The sequence below is a fragment of the Hemiscyllium ocellatum genome, chromosome 19, assembly GCF_020745735.1.
Source record: "Hemiscyllium ocellatum isolate sHemOce1 chromosome 19, sHemOce1.pat.X.cur, whole genome shotgun sequence".
Taxonomy (NCBI): domain Eukaryota; kingdom Metazoa; phylum Chordata; class Chondrichthyes; order Orectolobiformes; family Hemiscylliidae; genus Hemiscyllium; species Hemiscyllium ocellatum.
In genome coordinates, this window is record NC_083419.1 from 58,885,985 (window position 1) to 58,904,589 (window position 18,605).

Genomic DNA, 18,605 nt, shown 5'->3' on the forward strand with positions numbered 1-18,605 from the left:
GAATGCCGCCCGGTGTGAGTCAGCCTGTGATCGCTTCAGACGCGTTTCCATGGGAGAAGTTCAGATATATAAGTCTTTCCGCACTTTGCGAAGCAGAGAATTTGGGATACGCGTTTCCCTCGCTCTTTCCGCAAGACAGCTTCAAATCTCGCGCGACGTGGAGAGGGAGGAGGGATTGACAGCTGCAACATGGCGGCCGAGTTGTTGTGTTGTGAACAGAGTCGTCTCAAAATGTGAAGGGAGCTACCTGGCTGCACTGGGGGCAACTTTAAACAAGGGGGGAAATTTTTCCAGGTAAAGAAATTGGAAGTTTACATTTTATGTCTCTAGTTCATCTTTGCGTTTTAATTGAGTTAGGCATTGTAGGTAATGATTGGATAAAACAGCACCATTTTTAGTGATTTCCTTCGTAGAAGTAGATCACTTGAAAGTACATGTTTTGCCCACATTGGAACCCCATGTTACAAGTAATAAAGCAAATCAAATGACTTGCCTGACAAAATAAATCCATCAATTTGGTGTGGTGGTCTTAGTTGAGGAAAAAAAAATTTGAAGGGGGGGTTGGTGGTGATATGATTCAATGATTATCAATATATTAAACTGTTGGTTGATTAGTGTTTAGGGCAGTCCTGTCAATTTTGTGGCCAGTCTTTAGCTGTTCATAACCCACTGATGTGTGTTTGAGTCCATACAGGCCCACTAGGGAAATATCTGTCCCTGAAAGGCAAACTTCATATGATTCAATAGCTTCACAATCATCATTGCTAAGACTTATTTAAGATTTAAGTTTATATTAGCATAATTTGCTGTAATGGGATTTGAATGTGTCTTTTAATTGAAGTATCTCATATAATACTTTCATATTATCAGTTTGTTGACATCTCTGACCAAAGGGCATCAGAATTTGTTTGAGAGCTGAGGAAAGAGGTGGATATATGGTGAAGTATGAAAACCAAACTTGATGATTACTTTTATTTAAAAATATGAATTTCATGAACATATTGTCATCTTCATTTTTGAGGCTCAAAAATGCTAGATTGTAACATCGATCCATATTTTGGGGCAATTGTGAATGGATGCATTTGCCACTTTAAATTTGATTCCTCCTTGTTATATATCATTCATAAACCTTACAATCTTCAGAAATTTGTTTAAAATTGAGTTGCTCAGGTACATCCCACATAAAATCCTATTGGTGCATGGCTCCCCTTCCCCGTTTTGCTGTCCAGCATTACCTGCACATTCCACAGAATTTAAAATCTATTTGAACTGAATCTGAAATTTCCTACTGCTGTTATTTTTCTCCTTTGGAGCTCTTATTGCTCCATTTCCTTTACTACCCTCAGCATTCACAAAATCCATCCTTTCAGGAAACTGATGCCCCTACCAATCTGAAACGTTGTCTGTTTCTCTCCACAACCTGAGCTGCTAAGTATTTCCAGCTTCTCATTTTACTTTTGGTTTGCAGTATTTTGCTTTTGTCTTGGAGGGAATTTTATCCCTTTTTCTCACTACTTCATACAGTTCTGACCCACTTACAAAATATAATTGGACATTCTGCACTGAAGGCACTTTGTATAAATGCTGTTGCTTGTGATTGGTAGAGTTGATTTGATTATAAACATGTATGCACAAGTTCTGCTAAGAAATGTAAACTCAAATGGTTTGATTGTTCTCTTTGGGAAAGAATTGGAAAAGATATCAAACTAATTATTTTCTACTTGTGGATGTGAAGTGAAGACCAGTTCATGTTAAGTAGCAAAATCCTCAGTTTCCTAGCTTTTTCATATGATTCAATATCTAAACAATGAGGTGATTGACTTAAAAGGCATATTTGAAAGTCTGAGAAATAACAGGTTAGAATGAGCAGTTAATGAAACTTAAGAAATAAAATTACTACAATGTTACTTTGCCAAAATGCCAGTGGATGCACTCTTTAAGATGTGTTGGGAAATTGGAGACAAAATTGCACTAATGGAATATGTGTGTGACTAGCTGTTAGGTGTTTATTTTTGGGATAGTTTGTTCAATGTTTTCGGTGATTGAGAGTCAACTATTCATAAATATGGATGCCACACATCTCAATATCACACTTTTTTTTCTCCGTTTTGACTATTTGTCACTGACTTTCAGGTCTTAATATTGCAGAATAATTGAAGCACAAATGAGGCCAATTCAATCCATTGTATCTTCACTGGCTCTCTAAGTGAACATTTCACTTTGTGCCATTCTTCAGTTTTTCCCTCCTAATGTTACACATTATTCCTTTTTAGTTAACACTCTGAATCCACTTTCAATGTTTCAGTTGAATTTTTACTTGTTTTACCAATTCATTTAAATCCTTGTAATCCCATTTTTGATCTTTTCAAGAGTGGGAAAAGTTTCTCCCTCTCTTCTCAGTCCAGACACCTCATGATTTTGAATACCTCAATTAAGTTTTCTCTAATTTGTCACTTCTCCAAAGAACAGAGTCCCAACTTTTCATTCTTGGTTCAGAATTGAACATGCTCATCCCTGTGACCATTCTCGTGAATCTTTTCCATGAGCTTACTGATATTTTTTCATCCTTCCTACCATATGGCACTGCATGCAGTATTGCAGCTGAGGTCAAATTGGTCTTTGATACATTTGGAAGTAACTGGCTTGCTGTGAATCCCTTTTAATCAAGCCTGAGATACTGTATGCTTTATGAACAACCCTTTAAATCTGTCCTGCTGCTTTCAATGATTTATGCACCTTGTTTTCTGTGCCTGGTCTTCCTTTAGAGTTTTTATGTATTCGCTCCATGTTCTTCCAACTGAAATGAACCATTTCACATTTTTCTGCCAAAGGAGGAGAGAAGTTTTTTTTTGTACAGACGATGGTAAGTGCTATCAGAGGAAGTGATAGAAGCAGATACAATAGCAATATTTTAAGAGGCATCTTGACAGATGCATGAGTAGGCAGGGTAAAGGGAGACCAGACCGTATGGAGGCAAAAGGTTTTAGTTTAGAAAAGCATCATATGTCAGTGCAGTCTTGGTAGGTTGAAGGGCCTTTCCTTGTGCTGTACTGTTATAGAGTCAGAAATATACAGCACAGAAACAGACTCTCGGTCCAACTCATCCATGCCGACCAGATATCCTAAATTAATCTAGTCTCATTTGCATTTGGCCCATATCCGTGTAAACCCTTCCAATTCACATACCCATCCAGATGCCTTTTAAATGTTGTAACTGTACCAGCCTCATCCTCTTGACAGCTCATTCCATATATGCAGCACACTCTGCATGAAAATGTTGCCCCTTGCATCCCTTTTTAAATTTTTCCCCTCTCTCCCTAAACCTATGCCCTCTAGTTCTGGACTCTTTCCCCACCAACCCAGGGAAATTACTTTGTCTATTTATTCTATCCATTCCCCTCATGATATCACAAACCTTGATACAGTCGTCCTTCAATCTTCGATTGAGGGAAAACAGGCAAAACAGCCCCAGTCTATTCAGTCTCTCCTGAGGATTTAAACTCTGCAACCTTGGCAACATCCTTATAAATATTTTCTGAACCCTTCTTGACCAGAATTGCACAATATTCCAAAAGTAGCCTAACCAGTCTCCTATATGGCTACGACATAACCTTCCAACTCCTCTACTCAATGCTCTGACCAATAAAGGAAAGTATACCAAATGCTGCCTTCACGATCCTGTCTTCCTGAAACTCCACTTGGTATGTGTATGCCCATTCCACCAACTTAGCTTTGTACTTTTCAAAGTTCTCCACAACTTAAGATGCATCTTTTTCATGTAATGGGAAAGAGTTCCACTTTCTTCTGCCCTCAAGTGCAGTAGACAGCAGCTTGATTCTAAATCTGACGACATTTTTGTGTATAAAAGATATACAAATGCAAGGCAGGTAGATGGAGTGAGGGCGCATATGAACCAGGCATGTGTTTACTGAATGGTGGAACAGCTAGGAGTGGTTATACTTCCACATTATTAGATGGAATATTCCACATAGTCCTTTCATACATAGGCGACATATCCATCAAATTGTGTTCTTATTGTAGCACAGTTGATTATCACATGCAGAATTATCTTTTTGGAGCCAATTCTTTCATGTCTTCCATAATGTTGGTTTTACTAGAGTTGCTTTTGTAAATACTGCATTAGATTTTTATTTCGCAGTTTCATTTTGTATTTTATGGGAAAGAGAAGTAGCAAAGAAAAATTTGTGAAATCAACTGTGACCATGAGTTGCTGTCTTGATTTAACTTTAATCATGCATGCTTAAATGTCTAAATCCAGATGCATAAACACGACTTAACAATACTGAATGACATTTATAACATTTGTTTTCTTTATAGTTTCATAGAAATATAAGTTAATCTGCAATCTATTAATTTGATCCAAATTCTCAATCAGTATGTACCTCATTGTGTCACACAAAATTGAGCGGTTCCATCATTGCTCCCATCTATATCAATGATAAAAATGCTAAGTAACAGTGGTTTACTGCCTGTAACCTGGCCCTGCAGCAAGGTTCACTTCTTCCTGATGATCTGCCTGCAAAATTGAAGTCATTTTTCAGTTCAGTCACTGCTGAACAATTCCCAAAATATGTAATCGTTATTAGTAGGTTTTTATACAGCACTTTGTCAAAGATATTTTGGAAATGATTTTGTCATCCAGTGGTTTGGTAATCTCCAAGAACTCAGTCAGGATTATGAGAGAGGACCTGCATTTCCTAAAGCCCTGTCTGTGTTCCATTATTGCTGAATTCTTGAAGGAATCATAAATCACATCATCTGCAACTGACATCAAATTGACTGGCTTGTAATTCCGAAAGTCCAAGTTGTTCCACTTAATTATCGGAATTGCAAGAGTCATACTGCTTTTCATTGGTAGTACCCCAGATGTCAAAAGAGTTAGTGAATATGAGCCAGTAATACGCATACGATATGTCCATTCCTTCGATAGCCTAGGGGATTTGGAATCCGTCTGAGCCGCGTGATCGTTGAATGTTTTAAATTTGACTATTAAGTAAATTTTACTGTACCTAAATCAAAAACACTTGGCATCTAAGCATCATTATCCACGATTAAGTACAGTTCTCATTGATTATTTCACACTTGAGCTATATCTCGAAAGTAAAATTAAACGTTAGGAGAATTAGTGGGTATTTGCAGCTGGACTTTAAAACAATATGGTACAGTATAGCAGGAGGCAAGTTATACCTTTTAATATGTCCAATGGGTTAAGGTTAAGGGAAACAAGAATAAAGTTCCTGATGTCATCAGTTCCTGAATTCTACAAAGCCGAAATGGCTTGAAATTTGGAAATTGACAATGTTAGCAGAGCTGTCAGCACCAGCCCAACCTGTTCCTAGTTTTCTGATACTATACCTTGCTCCCTGTTTTGATTTTTGCTTTGATACAGTATGATATCACTCTCCATATCAATGAAAATGGATTTGGTGTGTGACTTTAAAGCAAAAGGTCCTTCCTGCCATTAACCCTCCCAATTTAGTCCATTTGTGTTAACAATATGCCACTGTCTCTCCTTCTATAAAGTAAATTGGCTGAGATAAGAACACAAGAAATAAGAGCAGGAGTAGGCTCTGTGGTGACTCAAGGCAGCACTGTCATTCAACAAGTTATCTTTCCCAGGCTTTAACTCTACTTTCAAGCCACTTCCTTGTAGTCTAAAGTCCACTATTTCAACAATCTTCCTACTGTCTGTTTAAATATCTTCAATGATCTAGCCTCCATAACTTTGAGGTAGAGAATTCCAGATATTTCAGAAGAAATTCTTTTGTAACTTTTGTTTTAAATGAACGTCCCCTTATTCACGTTTGAGATTCTTCTGCTAAGAGAAATATCTTCTCAACATCAACCTGTCCAGTCCCCTCAAATCTTTCATATCTCAAACGGATCATCTCTCATTTTTCTAAACTCTAATGAATAAAGGCATGACCGGTTCATCTGTTTCTTATAAGTACTTAATGACATTGCGGTCCTACCTACTACAAATGGACTGCAGTGGTTCAAGAATACATGACTATTGCCTTCTCAAAGGCAACAAGGAATGGACAGTAAATGCTGACTCAGGACCAAATCTTGTGAATTAATTTTTCAAACTTTCATTCCCAGGAATCAGCTGCGTGAATCTTTTTTGAACAGCTTCCAATGCTGGTATAAACTTATGTCAACCTGAGGACCAGACCTGAACATAGTATTTGAGATGTCACCTCATCAACATCTTGTATAATTGTAATCGGTATTAACGCTAGACTATTAATCCAGAGACCCAGGTAATGTTCTGGTGACCTGTGTTTGAATACCACTATGGCAGATGGTGGAATTTGAATTCAATAAAAATAAGTCTGGAATTAAGAATCTACTGATTATGAAACCATTGATTGATGGAAAAATCAATCTGGTTTACTTATGTTCTTCAGCGAAGGAAATCTGCCATCCTCACCTGGTCTGGCAAACAAATATGTGACTCCAGACCCACTGCAATGTGATTACTCTTAACCACCTTCTGAAATGAGCTGAAAATGTGTTGCTGGAAAAACGCAGCAGGTTAGGCAGCATCCAAGGAGCAGGAGAGTTGACGTTTCTGGCATGAGCCCTTTTTCAGGAATGGCCTAGTTAGTCATTCAGTTGTGCTAATTTCTACAAAGTCTCAAAGAAATGAAATGAGGCAGATAACCTACCATCGACCTTGGTACTGGAAAAGACTGGCAGAAACAGTCCGGTTGACCCTGCAAAGTCATCCCTACTAACATCTGGGAGCTAGTGACAAAATTTGAGCATTGTCTCGCAGACTAGTCAAGTAAGCTGGACATTGCCTATAAGGTATGTGATTCTAATAGTGTGACTGTCCCAGACGCTACCATTACCATCTTTGGATGTGTTCTGTCCCACTAGCAGGATAGACTCAGCACGGGTGGCAGCACAGTGGTATACAGTCAGGACAGAGTTGGTCTGGGAGACCTCAACATTTGACTCTGGACCCCGTGAAGCCTTGTCGCTTCAGGTTAAACGTTAGACAAGAAAACCTCCTGATTACAAAGTATCGTCCATACTTAACTGATGAATTGGTTCTCCTCCATGATGAATAACACTTGGAGGAAGCATTGAGGACGGCAGTGGCACAAGATATACGCTGGGTGGAAGATTTCATTGTCCACCATGAAGAATGGCTTGTCAGCAGTACTACTGAATGAGCAGATCTGATCCTGACGGGCATAGCTGCTAGACTGGGTCTGCGGCAGGTGGTGTGGGAACCAACAAGAGGGAAAAACATACTTGACCTTATCCTTGCCCAATCTGCCAGCAGCAGATGCATCTTCCACGATAGTGTCGGTAAGAGTGACCACCATACAGCCCTTGTGGAGATGAAGTCCCACCTTCATATTGAGAATAATCTCCAATGTGTTGTGTGGCATTATCACTGTGCTAAATGGGACAGACTTCCAACAGATCTAGGAATTCAAGACTGGGTGTCCATGAGATGCTGTTCATGAGAATTGTACTCCAGCATAATCTGCAGCCTCATTACCATCAAGCCAGGGGATCAACTCTGGTTCTATGGAGAGTATAGGAGGGCATGCCAGAAACAGCATCAGGCATAACCAGATGAAGTGTCAACCTGGTGGAGCCAGCAAACAGGACTCCTTGCATGCAAGCAACATAAGCAGCAAATGATAGACAGAGCCAAGCTATACCAAAACCAATGGATCAGATTTAAGCTGTGCAGCCCTGCCAGATGTTATTAAAGATGGTGGATGATTAAATAACTTGTCGGGGGGAGCACAGTGGCTCAGTGGTTAGCACTGCTGCCTCACAGTGCCAGGAACGTGGGTTCAATTCCTGCCTCAGGTGACTGTGTCTGTGGAGTTTGCATAGTTTCCCTGTTTTATGTGTGGGTTTGCTGGAGGAGGACTCCACAAATATCCACATCTTCAATGATAGAGCCCAGCATATCAGTGCAAAAGATAAAGTTGAAACTTTCACAGCAATCATCAGCCAGAAGTGAGTGGATGATCCATCTTGGCCTCCTCCAGTGGTCCCCAGTATTACAAATACCAGCCTTCAGCAAATTCCATTCAATCCACGTGAAATCAACAAACTGCTTAAGGCTATGGACCCTGACAGCACTCCTGCAATAGTACTGAAGACATTCTCTGGAACTTGCTGCTCCCCTAGCAAAGCTGTTTCTGTGCAGTGGCAACACTTGCATCTACCTAACAACGTGGAAAAACGCTCCGGTATGTCCTGCACACAAAAAGCACGACAAATCCAACCTGGCCAATTACTGCCCCATCCGTCTGCATTCAATTGTCACTTAAGTGATGGAATGTGTCATCAACAGTGCTATCAAGCAGAACCTTTTCAGCAGTAACCTGTTCCGTGACGCCCAGTTTAGGTTCCACCAGGCTCACTGAGCTCCTGACTTCATTACACTCTTGTTTCAAAAAGGACAAAAGAGCTGAACTCCAGAGGTGAGGTGAGAATGACAAACCTTGACTTCAAGGCTGCATTTGACCAAGCGTGACATCAAGGAGCCTTGGCCAAACAGCAATCAGTGAGTATAAAGGAGCAAATTCTCTGCAAGAGGTGCAGAGGAAGATGGTTGTGGCTGTTGGAGGTCAATCATCTCACCTCCAGGACATTCCTGATGAAGGGCTTATGCCCGAAACGTCGAATTTCCTATTCCTTGGATGCTGCCTAACCTGCTGTGCTTTAACCAGCAACACATTTTCATTCAGGACATCTCTGCAGGGGTTACTCAGGGTAATGTCATGAGCACAACCATCTTCAGCTGCTTCATCAATGACCTTCCTCCACCATAAGGTCAGGAGTGGGAATGTTTGCTGATGAAAGCACACTATTCAGTACCATTCATCATCCTCCGATGTTGATGCAGTTACAATAACCAAATGCAACAGAATTGGATATTATCCAGGCTTGGGCTGACAAGTGGCAAGAAGCAGTCACACCACACAGATGCCAGCTATGCCTTCACCAATAAGAGACCATCTAACCACTGCCTCTTGACATTCAATGATATTACCATCACTGAATCCTTCACTGTCAACATCCTGGGAGTTATCATTGACCAGAAATTCAACTGGACTTGCCACATAAACAGTGGTTATAAGAGCAGGTCAGAGGCTAGGAATACCGCAGTGAATAGCACATCACCTGATTCTCCAGAACCCATCCACCATCTACAAAGCACAAGTTAGGAGCGTGATGGGATATTCCCCACTTGCATGTCTGAGTGCAGCCCCGACAACACACTCAAAGCTTGACACTACCCACAACAAAGCAACTTGCTTCATTGCCACTCCATCCACAAGCATCCACTCCCTCCTATCATTGATGCTCAATAGCAGCAGTGAGTACTATCTACAAGATGCCCTGCAGAAATTCATCAAAGAATCTCGGACAGCATCTTTCAAAGCCATGACTGCTTCCATCTAGAAGGACAAGGGCAGAAGATATATGGGAATGCCACAACCTTCAAGTTCCCCTCCCAGTCACTCACCATCCTGACCCACCATTATCGCTGGGTCAGAATCCTGGAATTACCTTCCTAAGTTGTTTTTTCTGTTTCTGTTTATAATGTTTCTAATTAGTATAGTTTAATATCAAAATTCATCTTGCCTTCATTTGACAGCTGCAGCTAAGAGCTTCTCCTGTGTGACAGGGTGGTGTCCGGCAGTCCTGAGTGGTGGTCTTACCTAGTGTGGTGGTCTCCACCCAGCGGAGAGGCGCAGTTTGTCCTGATATGAGATCTTGTTGGTGTTCCGGCTTAATCTTTGGCAAATGTTTCCAGCTCAGTGTTCCACTGGTCCAGTGTGGTGTTTTCTTCCACTGGTGGCTGTGTTTTCTTTGGTGGATGCTTCTGGCCCAGTGGCCTGACAGCCCGGTGTTTTAAGTGGCATTCTTGGTGGTGGTTTACTTCGGAGGCTTTCTGTCCAGTTTTAGTGGCATTTTGGTTTCTGCACGGCTTAGCAGTCTTTTATTAGATTGATCTGCACATCCAGAATGAGACTATCATCTCTTGATTAGGTCACTTTCAGAATATTGCTTTCAATTCTGGTCTCCTTCCTATCGGAAGGATGTTGTGAAACTTGAAAGGGTTCAGAAAAGATTCACAAGGATTGGAGAATTTGAGCTATTGGGAGAGGTTGAATCAGCTAGGGCTGTTTTGCCTGGAGCGTCCGAGGCTGGGTGACCCCATAGAGGTTTGTAAAATCATGAGGGGTATGGATAGGGTAAATAGACAAGGTCTTTCTTTTCCCTGGGATGGGGGTATCCAGAACTAGAGGGCATAGGTTAAGGGTGGTATGGGAAAGATATAAAAGAGACCTGAGAGGGTGTTGTGTGTATGGAATGAGCCAGAGGAAGTGGTGGAGGCTGGTACAATTGCAACATTTAAAAGGTATCTGGATGAGCATATGAATAGGAAGGGTTTGGAGTGAAATGGACTGGGTGCTGGCAGATGGGACTAGATTAGGTTAGGATATCTGGTTGGCATGGATGAGTTGGACTGAAGAGTCTGTTCCTGTGCTGTACATCTCTGATCCTTGGTGTATTTTTTTAGGGCACTTTATAGATGGTACACACTGCTGCTACTGTGCGTTGGTAGTGAAGGGAGTACATGTTTACAGATCTGGTGCCAATCAAATGGATTGCATTGTCCTGGATGGTGTCAGGATTTTTTGTGTTGTTGACACTGCTCTCATTCAGGCAAGTGAAGAATATTCCACCTCCCTCCTGACAAGATAAAACTGAAGCATTTGCAGCAGTCTTCAGCCCGAAGTGCCAAGTGGATGATCGACTTCAGCCTCCTCCAGGGGTCCGCAGCATCAGAGATGCCAGTCTTCAGCCAATTTGATTCATTCCAAGTGATATTAAGAAACACCTGAAAGTACTGGATACCACAAAGCCAGTGGGCCCTGACGACATTCTGGCAATTGAGTCATACAGCACGGAAGCAAATCCTTTGATCCAAACTGTCCATGCTGGCCAAATTTGTGAAACTGAACAGATCCCACCTATCTGTGTTTGGTCATATCCTTCCAAACTTTTCCTATTCATGTACCTGTCCAAATGTCTTTTTAAATGTAATTGTACCTGTATCTACCACTTGCTGTAGCAAGTCATTCCACATACGAATCCCCTTTGCGTAAAAAAGTTACCCTTCATGTCCCTTTCTAAATCTTTCTCCTCATACTTTAAAAATATGCTGTCTTGTTTTGAAATCTCTTACCTTTGGGAAATCATCCTTGCTCTTCACCTTATCTATGCTCCACATAATTTTCTAAACCACCAGAGGTAACCCTTCAACCTCCTATACTCCTGTGGAAAAAAAAGTCCCAGCCCCTCCTCCTTTTATAATTCAAGCCCTCCAGTCCTGACAACATCCTGGTAAATCTTTTCCGAACCATCTCCAACTTAATCATTTCCTTCCTATAACAGGGTGACTGGAACTATACATAATACTCCAAATGTGGTCTCATCAATGTCCTGTAAAGCCTCAGCATGACGTCCCAACTCCTATATTCAGTGATCTGAGCAATGAAGGCAAGTGTACTGAATGCCTTCTTATCCACCTTATCTACCTGCAACACTAGCCAGGGCCTTAACATGAATTGTATGAGTCCTGCCCTTGTCAGTTTTATCAAAATGCAATACCTTGCATTTATTCAAATTAAACACCATCTGCCACTCCAAAGTCCACTGCCCCAATTGATCAAGATCCCTTTGTAATCTTAGATAACCTTCACTGTCCACTATACCACCAATTTTGGTGTCATCCACAAACTTACTCAACATGCATCTTAAATTCTCATACAAATCATTTATGAACTTGCTGCTCCCCTGGTCAAGCTGCTGCAGTACAATTACAACACTAGCATCTGATCAACAATGTGAAACCATTGTTCAGGTATGTCCTGTATACAAAAACCAGGACAAAGCCATCCCAGCCAGTTACTGGCCCTTCAATCTACTCTCAATCATGAGTAAAGTGATGGTATCATCAACAGTACTGTCAAACAGAGCCTTTTCAGCAATAACCTGCTCAGTGACACCCAGTTTAGATTCCACCAGGCTCACTGAGCTCCTAACCTCATTACACTCTTGGTTCAAACAGGACAAAAGAGCTGAATTTCAGAGGTGAGGTGAGAGTGACAGCCCTTGACTTCAAAGCTGCATTTGACCAAGCGTGGCATCAAGGAGCCCTGGCAAAATTGCCATCAGTGAGTATGAAGGAGCAAATTCTCTGCAAGTTGGAGTCATACCTGGTATAGAGGAAGATGGCTGTGGTTGTTGGAGATTAATCATCTCACCTCCAGGACTTATCTGCAGGAGTTCCTGGAAAGTGTCCTCAGCCCAACCATCTTCAGCTGCTTCATCAATGCCTTTCACTACTTCATAAAGTCAGAAGTGGGGATGTTTGTCAATCATTGCATAATGTTCAACACCATCTCCAACTCCTCAGGTAGTGAAGCAGCTCATGTTTAAATGCAACAAGATCTGGACATTATCCAGGCTTGGGCTGACAAGTGAAGTAACCCTTGTGCCATGTAAATGCCAGGCAATGACTATCTCCAATAAAAGTCAATCTAATCACTGTCCCTTGACATTCAATGGTGTTATCATGGACTGAATACCCATTATCAAAATCCTGGGGGTTATAATTGACCAGGAATTCAACTGGATTCACCACATAAATACAGTAGCTGCAAGAGCAGGGTAGAAACTAAGAATACTGTGGCCTATCTCGCCTTAAACCTCCAAAGCCTGTCTATCGTTTGCAAAGCACAAGTCAGGAGTGTGATGAATACTCCCGACTTGCCGAGATGGATGCAGCTCCAATAGCACTCGAAGCTTGACATCCTCCAGGACAAAGCAGCCTGCATCCACTCTGTACACCACTGACATTCAGTAGCAGCAGTGTGTCGTACGTACAGGATGCCCTGCAGAAATTCACCAACTATCATTAGACAGCACTTTCCCAGTCCACGACCAGTTCCATCTCACAGGACAAGATTAACAGCTATCTGGGAACACTACCACCTGCAAGTTCTCCAAGTCACTGAACACCTTGTCTTGGAACTATATCTCCATTCCTTCGTTATCGCTAGGTTAAAATCCTGGAATTCTGTCACTATGGGCATTCTTGGTCAATGTATTACATGAAGACTGAACAGTTTAAGATTCATGACTATCTTCTCGAAGGCAACTATGGATGGGCAATAAATGCTGGCCAGTCAGTCATGCTCACACCCCATGAGTGAATTTTTTTAAAAAAAACTTCTGTCTTGGTTGATAATGGACAGGTTTTGGGGACAAAAAAGGAGAATTATTCAGTACAGGATTCCTAGCCTCGGACTTACTCTTGTAGCCATGGTATTATGTGGCTATTCCAGTTCCGTTTCTTGTTAACTATAATTTCACAGAATAGGAAGAAATAATGTACTTGAAAAGCCAGTGAAACTAAAAGTATCGAGTACTAGAACTCATAAGTTAACATAGGAAAACAAGAGAAAATGTAATAGTATTAAAGGCTAACAGATCCCTAGGAGTTGGTTTCTGCCCCAGAACTTTAAATGAAGTGGTGAAGTTACAGGGACCGTAGTCATAATCTTCCAAAGCTTTCTTGAATCGGAGATTCTCTTAGATTTAAATAATGTAAATATAATCATTATTTAAGAATGGTGAAGGAGAAGCTGTTGACCTACTTGGGAGATTGGTAAGGCGGTGGCTTGAAATAGAATTGATAGATATGTACTTGAATTGGAAAGAGTTGTCTCATGATTAATTACTTGTGTAATAGAATTGCCATGTATCTAAGTTTGCTGATGATAGAGATTAATGACCAAGTATGAAGTGTAAATGGATACATGATATTATAAAGAGAAATTGATAGCTTAATTAAGTGGAAATAGCCATGACAGGTTCACCAGAATGTAACCAAGGCTCCGTAAATTATGAGGAGCTATTAGAAAAATTCGATGTTAGACTAAAGCAGGTTAAGCAGAAATTTGTTTGTTGATTGTATAATTTTGAGAATAGATTGTAAAAGTGGTTAATTAACAATTCAATCAAGAAGGGTGATAGGATTGTGGAATCCTCCTACAAAAATCAATACAGAATTTGAATCTGAGAATTTTGTTAGTCATGGCTATTGAAGCTTGCACATGACATTAGGATATAGATTAGCATGAATTTGCTGAATTGCAGAACAGGCTGACTGGCTGAAGAACTTACTTTTACTCTAAAGTTGCTAACAATTGAATAAATCGAATCAGATATTACCAAATTTTATATACTGATAATATAGTCAATATTATATCAAAATAGGTTAATTCTGCCACTTGTTAAACAATTGATGTGACTGCACATCAAATACTGTACATAATTTTGCTTGCTGCAGCACAAAGAACTTTGCAGCTGTTGAAGGAATATGCAAGAAGGTATTCAGAATGCTTCAGGTTATTTGGGGTGGGAAGGGAGCAGGTATTGAATTGTGAAGAAGTTATGAAATTGGGAGTAAGGCTCCTAATGAAAGAGATAATGTGAACCATGATGTGCATTTCATTTTTTTCTGGAGCCGTAGGACACATCAATTGTGTTTAAAGGGAGATAAATTCAAAACTTCATGGAGGAAATCCATTTCAGTGAGCAAGTGGTAAATGTATCAGGGATTAGTGTCTTGTAAATCAACCATTTTTAATATTTGTTTCAAAATCAACTGCAAAAATGCTCTGAATGTGGTATCATAAATGATTTAATGAATGTCATTAATACTGCACTCTGAGCTCAATATTAACTTTTCCTAACATATTCCAACATTTAATTTGCTTTATTCACTGCCACAGAGCAATGTTACAATACCTTCTAAATTTCCGCTTGGGCAGGGTTTCAAAAACTCTCTGCTGTCAGTGAGAATCAAAACCCACTCCAAAGCTATGACAAGAGGAGCAGTCAGTAAGCTGATTTTTCCAATCATTAGATTCTGTCTCTCATTTTGGCTGATCCATCTCATCCAGTCACAGGTCGTGCTCTCGCTCTTGCTGCTGTACCAGAAAGTAATTCTACGACTGAAGGAACTTGTGATTTGAAGGACCTGGAGCAGTTTATTTGTCTGATTGGGTTACAGCCATGCAGGAATCTTTCCCCTGCATTGCCATCAATTATAGGATGATCCCTGAGAGGCAGAGAAGAAAAATGGGAACATGAGAAAGAAGGTAACCCCGACAGTAATAAGGTACAAATAGACCTGGGGGAGCGATCACTTAGTCTTGGACCAGTTGTTGTCCACAGCTCGAGTTACTTCAAAACAAAAAGTAGGTGTCTAACCTGGTCCTCTTCTCTTAATTCATTAAGACACCTAGTCATAGATTCATACAACATGGAAACACCCTTCAGTCTAACTTCTCCATGCTGACCAAGATTCTCAAACTAATCTCATTCTACTTGCCTGCATTTTGGCCCACAGCCATTTAAATCTTTTCGTATTCATACACCTATCCAAATATATATTTTTAATTTTGAAACTGTACCTGCATTTACCATTTCCTCAGGCAGTTCATTCCACATACGAATCACCCTCTGTGAAAAAGCTGTCCCTCAGGTCCCTTTTAAATCTTTCTCTTCCCACCTTAAAACAAAAATGCCCTCTAGTTTTGAACTCTCTCACCCTCGGGAAAAGACCTTTGCTGTTCACCTTATCTATGCCCCTCATTATTTTATAAACCCCTAAGGTCATCCTTCAGTCTCCTACACTCCAGTGAATAATTTTCCAGCCTCTTCACCACCCATCCCACCTCCAACTCTCTTTTAAGACAGCATCCTTCTGCATCCACCCTTGAGAGGACGCTCCTAAGTCAGTCTTACAGTCCTATATTATGCAAGCAAACCCTTCAGTCCAACTTGTCCAAGCTGACCATAATCCCAAACTAAACTAGTCCCACTTCCCTGTGCTTCTTCTCTTATAATTCATTAAAACACTAAGTGATCTGTTAACAGCCGACAAGGATGTTAATCAAGGTAAGTTTTGTGTTAGTACATAAGCAGCCACAGCTTGGGTATAGAGTCAGCTTGAGAACCGCTAGGGATGAGCAATAAATGCTAGTCCAGCCAGTGATAACTCATGGCAAAAATTTAAATTTTTTTTCCCTTGTTTCAGTCATAAACTGTAATTTGAATAGTGAAAGCCACAAATATGGTTTTATAACTAACTATTCTAATCTTTTCAGTGAATGCAAACTACTGGCAATGTGTTTCAAAGCATTATTGTATGCTGGAATAGTATATGATTGCATTGTTTGACGCTTTTTTTGTTAGGATCATAAAATCTTTTATAGTCTCCAATTACTTGTTAATTTAGTTGAGAAGATAACAAAATTAGATAGTTTTATCATAAAACTGTCAGTTCTGCTCTTTTTGATCTGAATTGGATATATCCTGATTTGTTTCAATTCAGAGTTCAGTAAAAGTGGAAAGATGGTCCAACTTGAATAATTTATCCATAACTATCCAGAGCTTTTTCTCGTTATTTTGGAAACTGTTTCCTGTCCTATTCTATTTTCAATCCTGCAAGTGCTATTGACCCAAAAAACACAGCTGAAGGTTATTTAACCTTGCTTCCAAGTGTCTGAGTGTTATATCTGCACAGATGTGTGCTCTTAAATATTTATCTTCCATGGTTGTATGGCTACTGGCATCAGATTAAAAATTGTGTACCTTTTTTATTTTTCCTTTTTTTTTGCTCCATAGTTGTCTGTGGAAAGAGGAATTTCGGATTTTAAAAAAATGAGTGGTGGATTGGCACCAAGCAAAAGCACAGTATATGTATCCAACTTGCCATTTTCACTGACGAATAGTGATCTGCACAAGGTAAGCTTGCTTTAACAGTCAGATAAGTTCTGGGGTATCGAAATAAATGCTTAATTTGTAAACTGTACTTTTTAAGTATGTGAAACTTGAGGCTGCCTTAATTCTTTTGCAGCTCACCCCATGGCAAAAATGATCCCAGGAATGATCTTGGTTTTTGTCCCAGCTGAGATTTCTTTAGAGCAATGGTTAAGCAAGAACATGTATGTTTGTAGCTTTTTGTGCCCTCAGGATGCACTTCAGCTAATTGTATGCATACAGCATAGGTGCAGATACGGACTATTCAGTCTCTTAAACCTGCTCCATCATTCAGTAAGATGATGGCTGATATATTTGTATTTCAAATTCCACATTTCTGTTATCCTTGATTCCCCTTTCAAGTAAGAAACCATCTAACTCTTTCTTCAAATTTTCCAATGACCCGAGCTTTCTCTACCATTTGAGAAAAAAAACTCAAGTCTCTCAACCCTTAAAGAGAGAACAATTCTCCTCAACTCTGTTCAAAATGGGTAACTTCTTAACTTTAAAGCAGTAGCTTGTAGTTCTAGATTGACCCACAAAAGGAAATATCCTTTCCATGTCCATTTTAGGACATTTATAGTTACTTTGCATGTGAGTTTAGCAAAGAAAAGAAGGTTACCTCGGAGTACAACGGGATCTTGATCAGTTGGGCCAATGGGCTGACGAGTTTAGTTTTAGATAAATGTGAATTACTGCATTTTGGAAAGGCAAATCAGGACTGGAATTATATACTGGTCAAGTCCTGGGGAGTATTGCTGAATGAAGAGACCTTGAAATGGACGTTCACAGTTCCTTCAAAGTGGAGTCACAGGTAGATAGGATAGTGAAGAAGGCGTTTGGTATGCTTTCCTTTTATTGGTCAGATCATTGAGTATAAGTCATGTTGGGAGGTCGTGTTGCGACTGTGCAGACATTGGTTCGGCCACTTTTGGATATTGTGTGCAATTCTGATCTCCCTGCTTTTGGAAAGATGATGTGAAACTTGAAACTTGAAAAGATTCAGAAAAGCTTTACAAGAGGATGTTGCCAGGGTTGGATGGTTTGAGCTATAGGGAGATGCTGAATGGGCTCGGCCTGTTTTCCCTGAAGCATTGGAGGCTGAGGATGACCCTTTTATATAAAATATTGAGGGGAATGGATAGGGTAAATAGACAAGGTTTTCTCCCCCCCCCCCCCCCCCCCCCAAACCACCGCCACATGGGCCAAGTGCTGGCAAATGGGACAAGATTAATTTAGGTTATCTGGTGAGCATGGAAGGGTTGGACTGAAGGGTCTGTTTCCATGCTGTACACCTCTTTGTCACTCTGTCACTGTGACCCAGAAAAGGAAAAGAGAATAAAGAGAGGAGTATGGGGCAGCACGGTGGCTCAGTGATTAGCTCTGCTGCCTGACAACACCAGGGACCCAGGTTTGATGTCTGGAGTTCGCACATTCTCCCCATGTCTGTGTGGGTTTCCTCCCACAATCCAAAGTTGTGCAGATTAAGATGGGCCATGCCAAATGTAGTGTTCGGAACATTAGTCAGGGGAAATTTAGAGAAATAAGGGAATGGATCTAGATGGGTTACTCTTCGTAGGGTCAGTGTGTACTTGCTAGGCCGAAGGGCCTGTTTCCACACTGTAGGGATTCTAAGTTCCAAAAATGACCAAATCGTGTATTCAATTGTATTGGTTGAGAGAGAGATGTTG

General features: G+C 40.5%; 1 protein-coding gene across 4 annotated transcripts in view; it reads left to right on the forward strand.

Annotated features, from left to right (window-relative positions):
• Positions 1–18,605, forward strand: part of zcrb1 (zinc finger CCHC-type and RNA binding motif 1) — a 41,055-nt gene that overhangs the window by 888 nt on the left and 21,562 nt on the right. Inside the window, exons 1-3 of one of the 4 annotated variants that reach the window (XM_060839968.1) lie at positions 29–294; positions 871–943; positions 16,780–16,899. In XM_060839968.1, the coding sequence (XP_060695951.1) occupies positions 16,816–16,899 (84 nt within the window). In that variant the 5' untranslated portion in view covers positions 29–294; positions 871–943; positions 16,780–16,815. Of the gene's footprint in view, positions 1–28; positions 295–870; positions 944–16,779; positions 16,900–18,605 lie in introns of those variants that run through there. The other 3 variants (XM_060839967.1, XM_060839969.1, XM_060839970.1) reach the window with 3 other exon arrangements.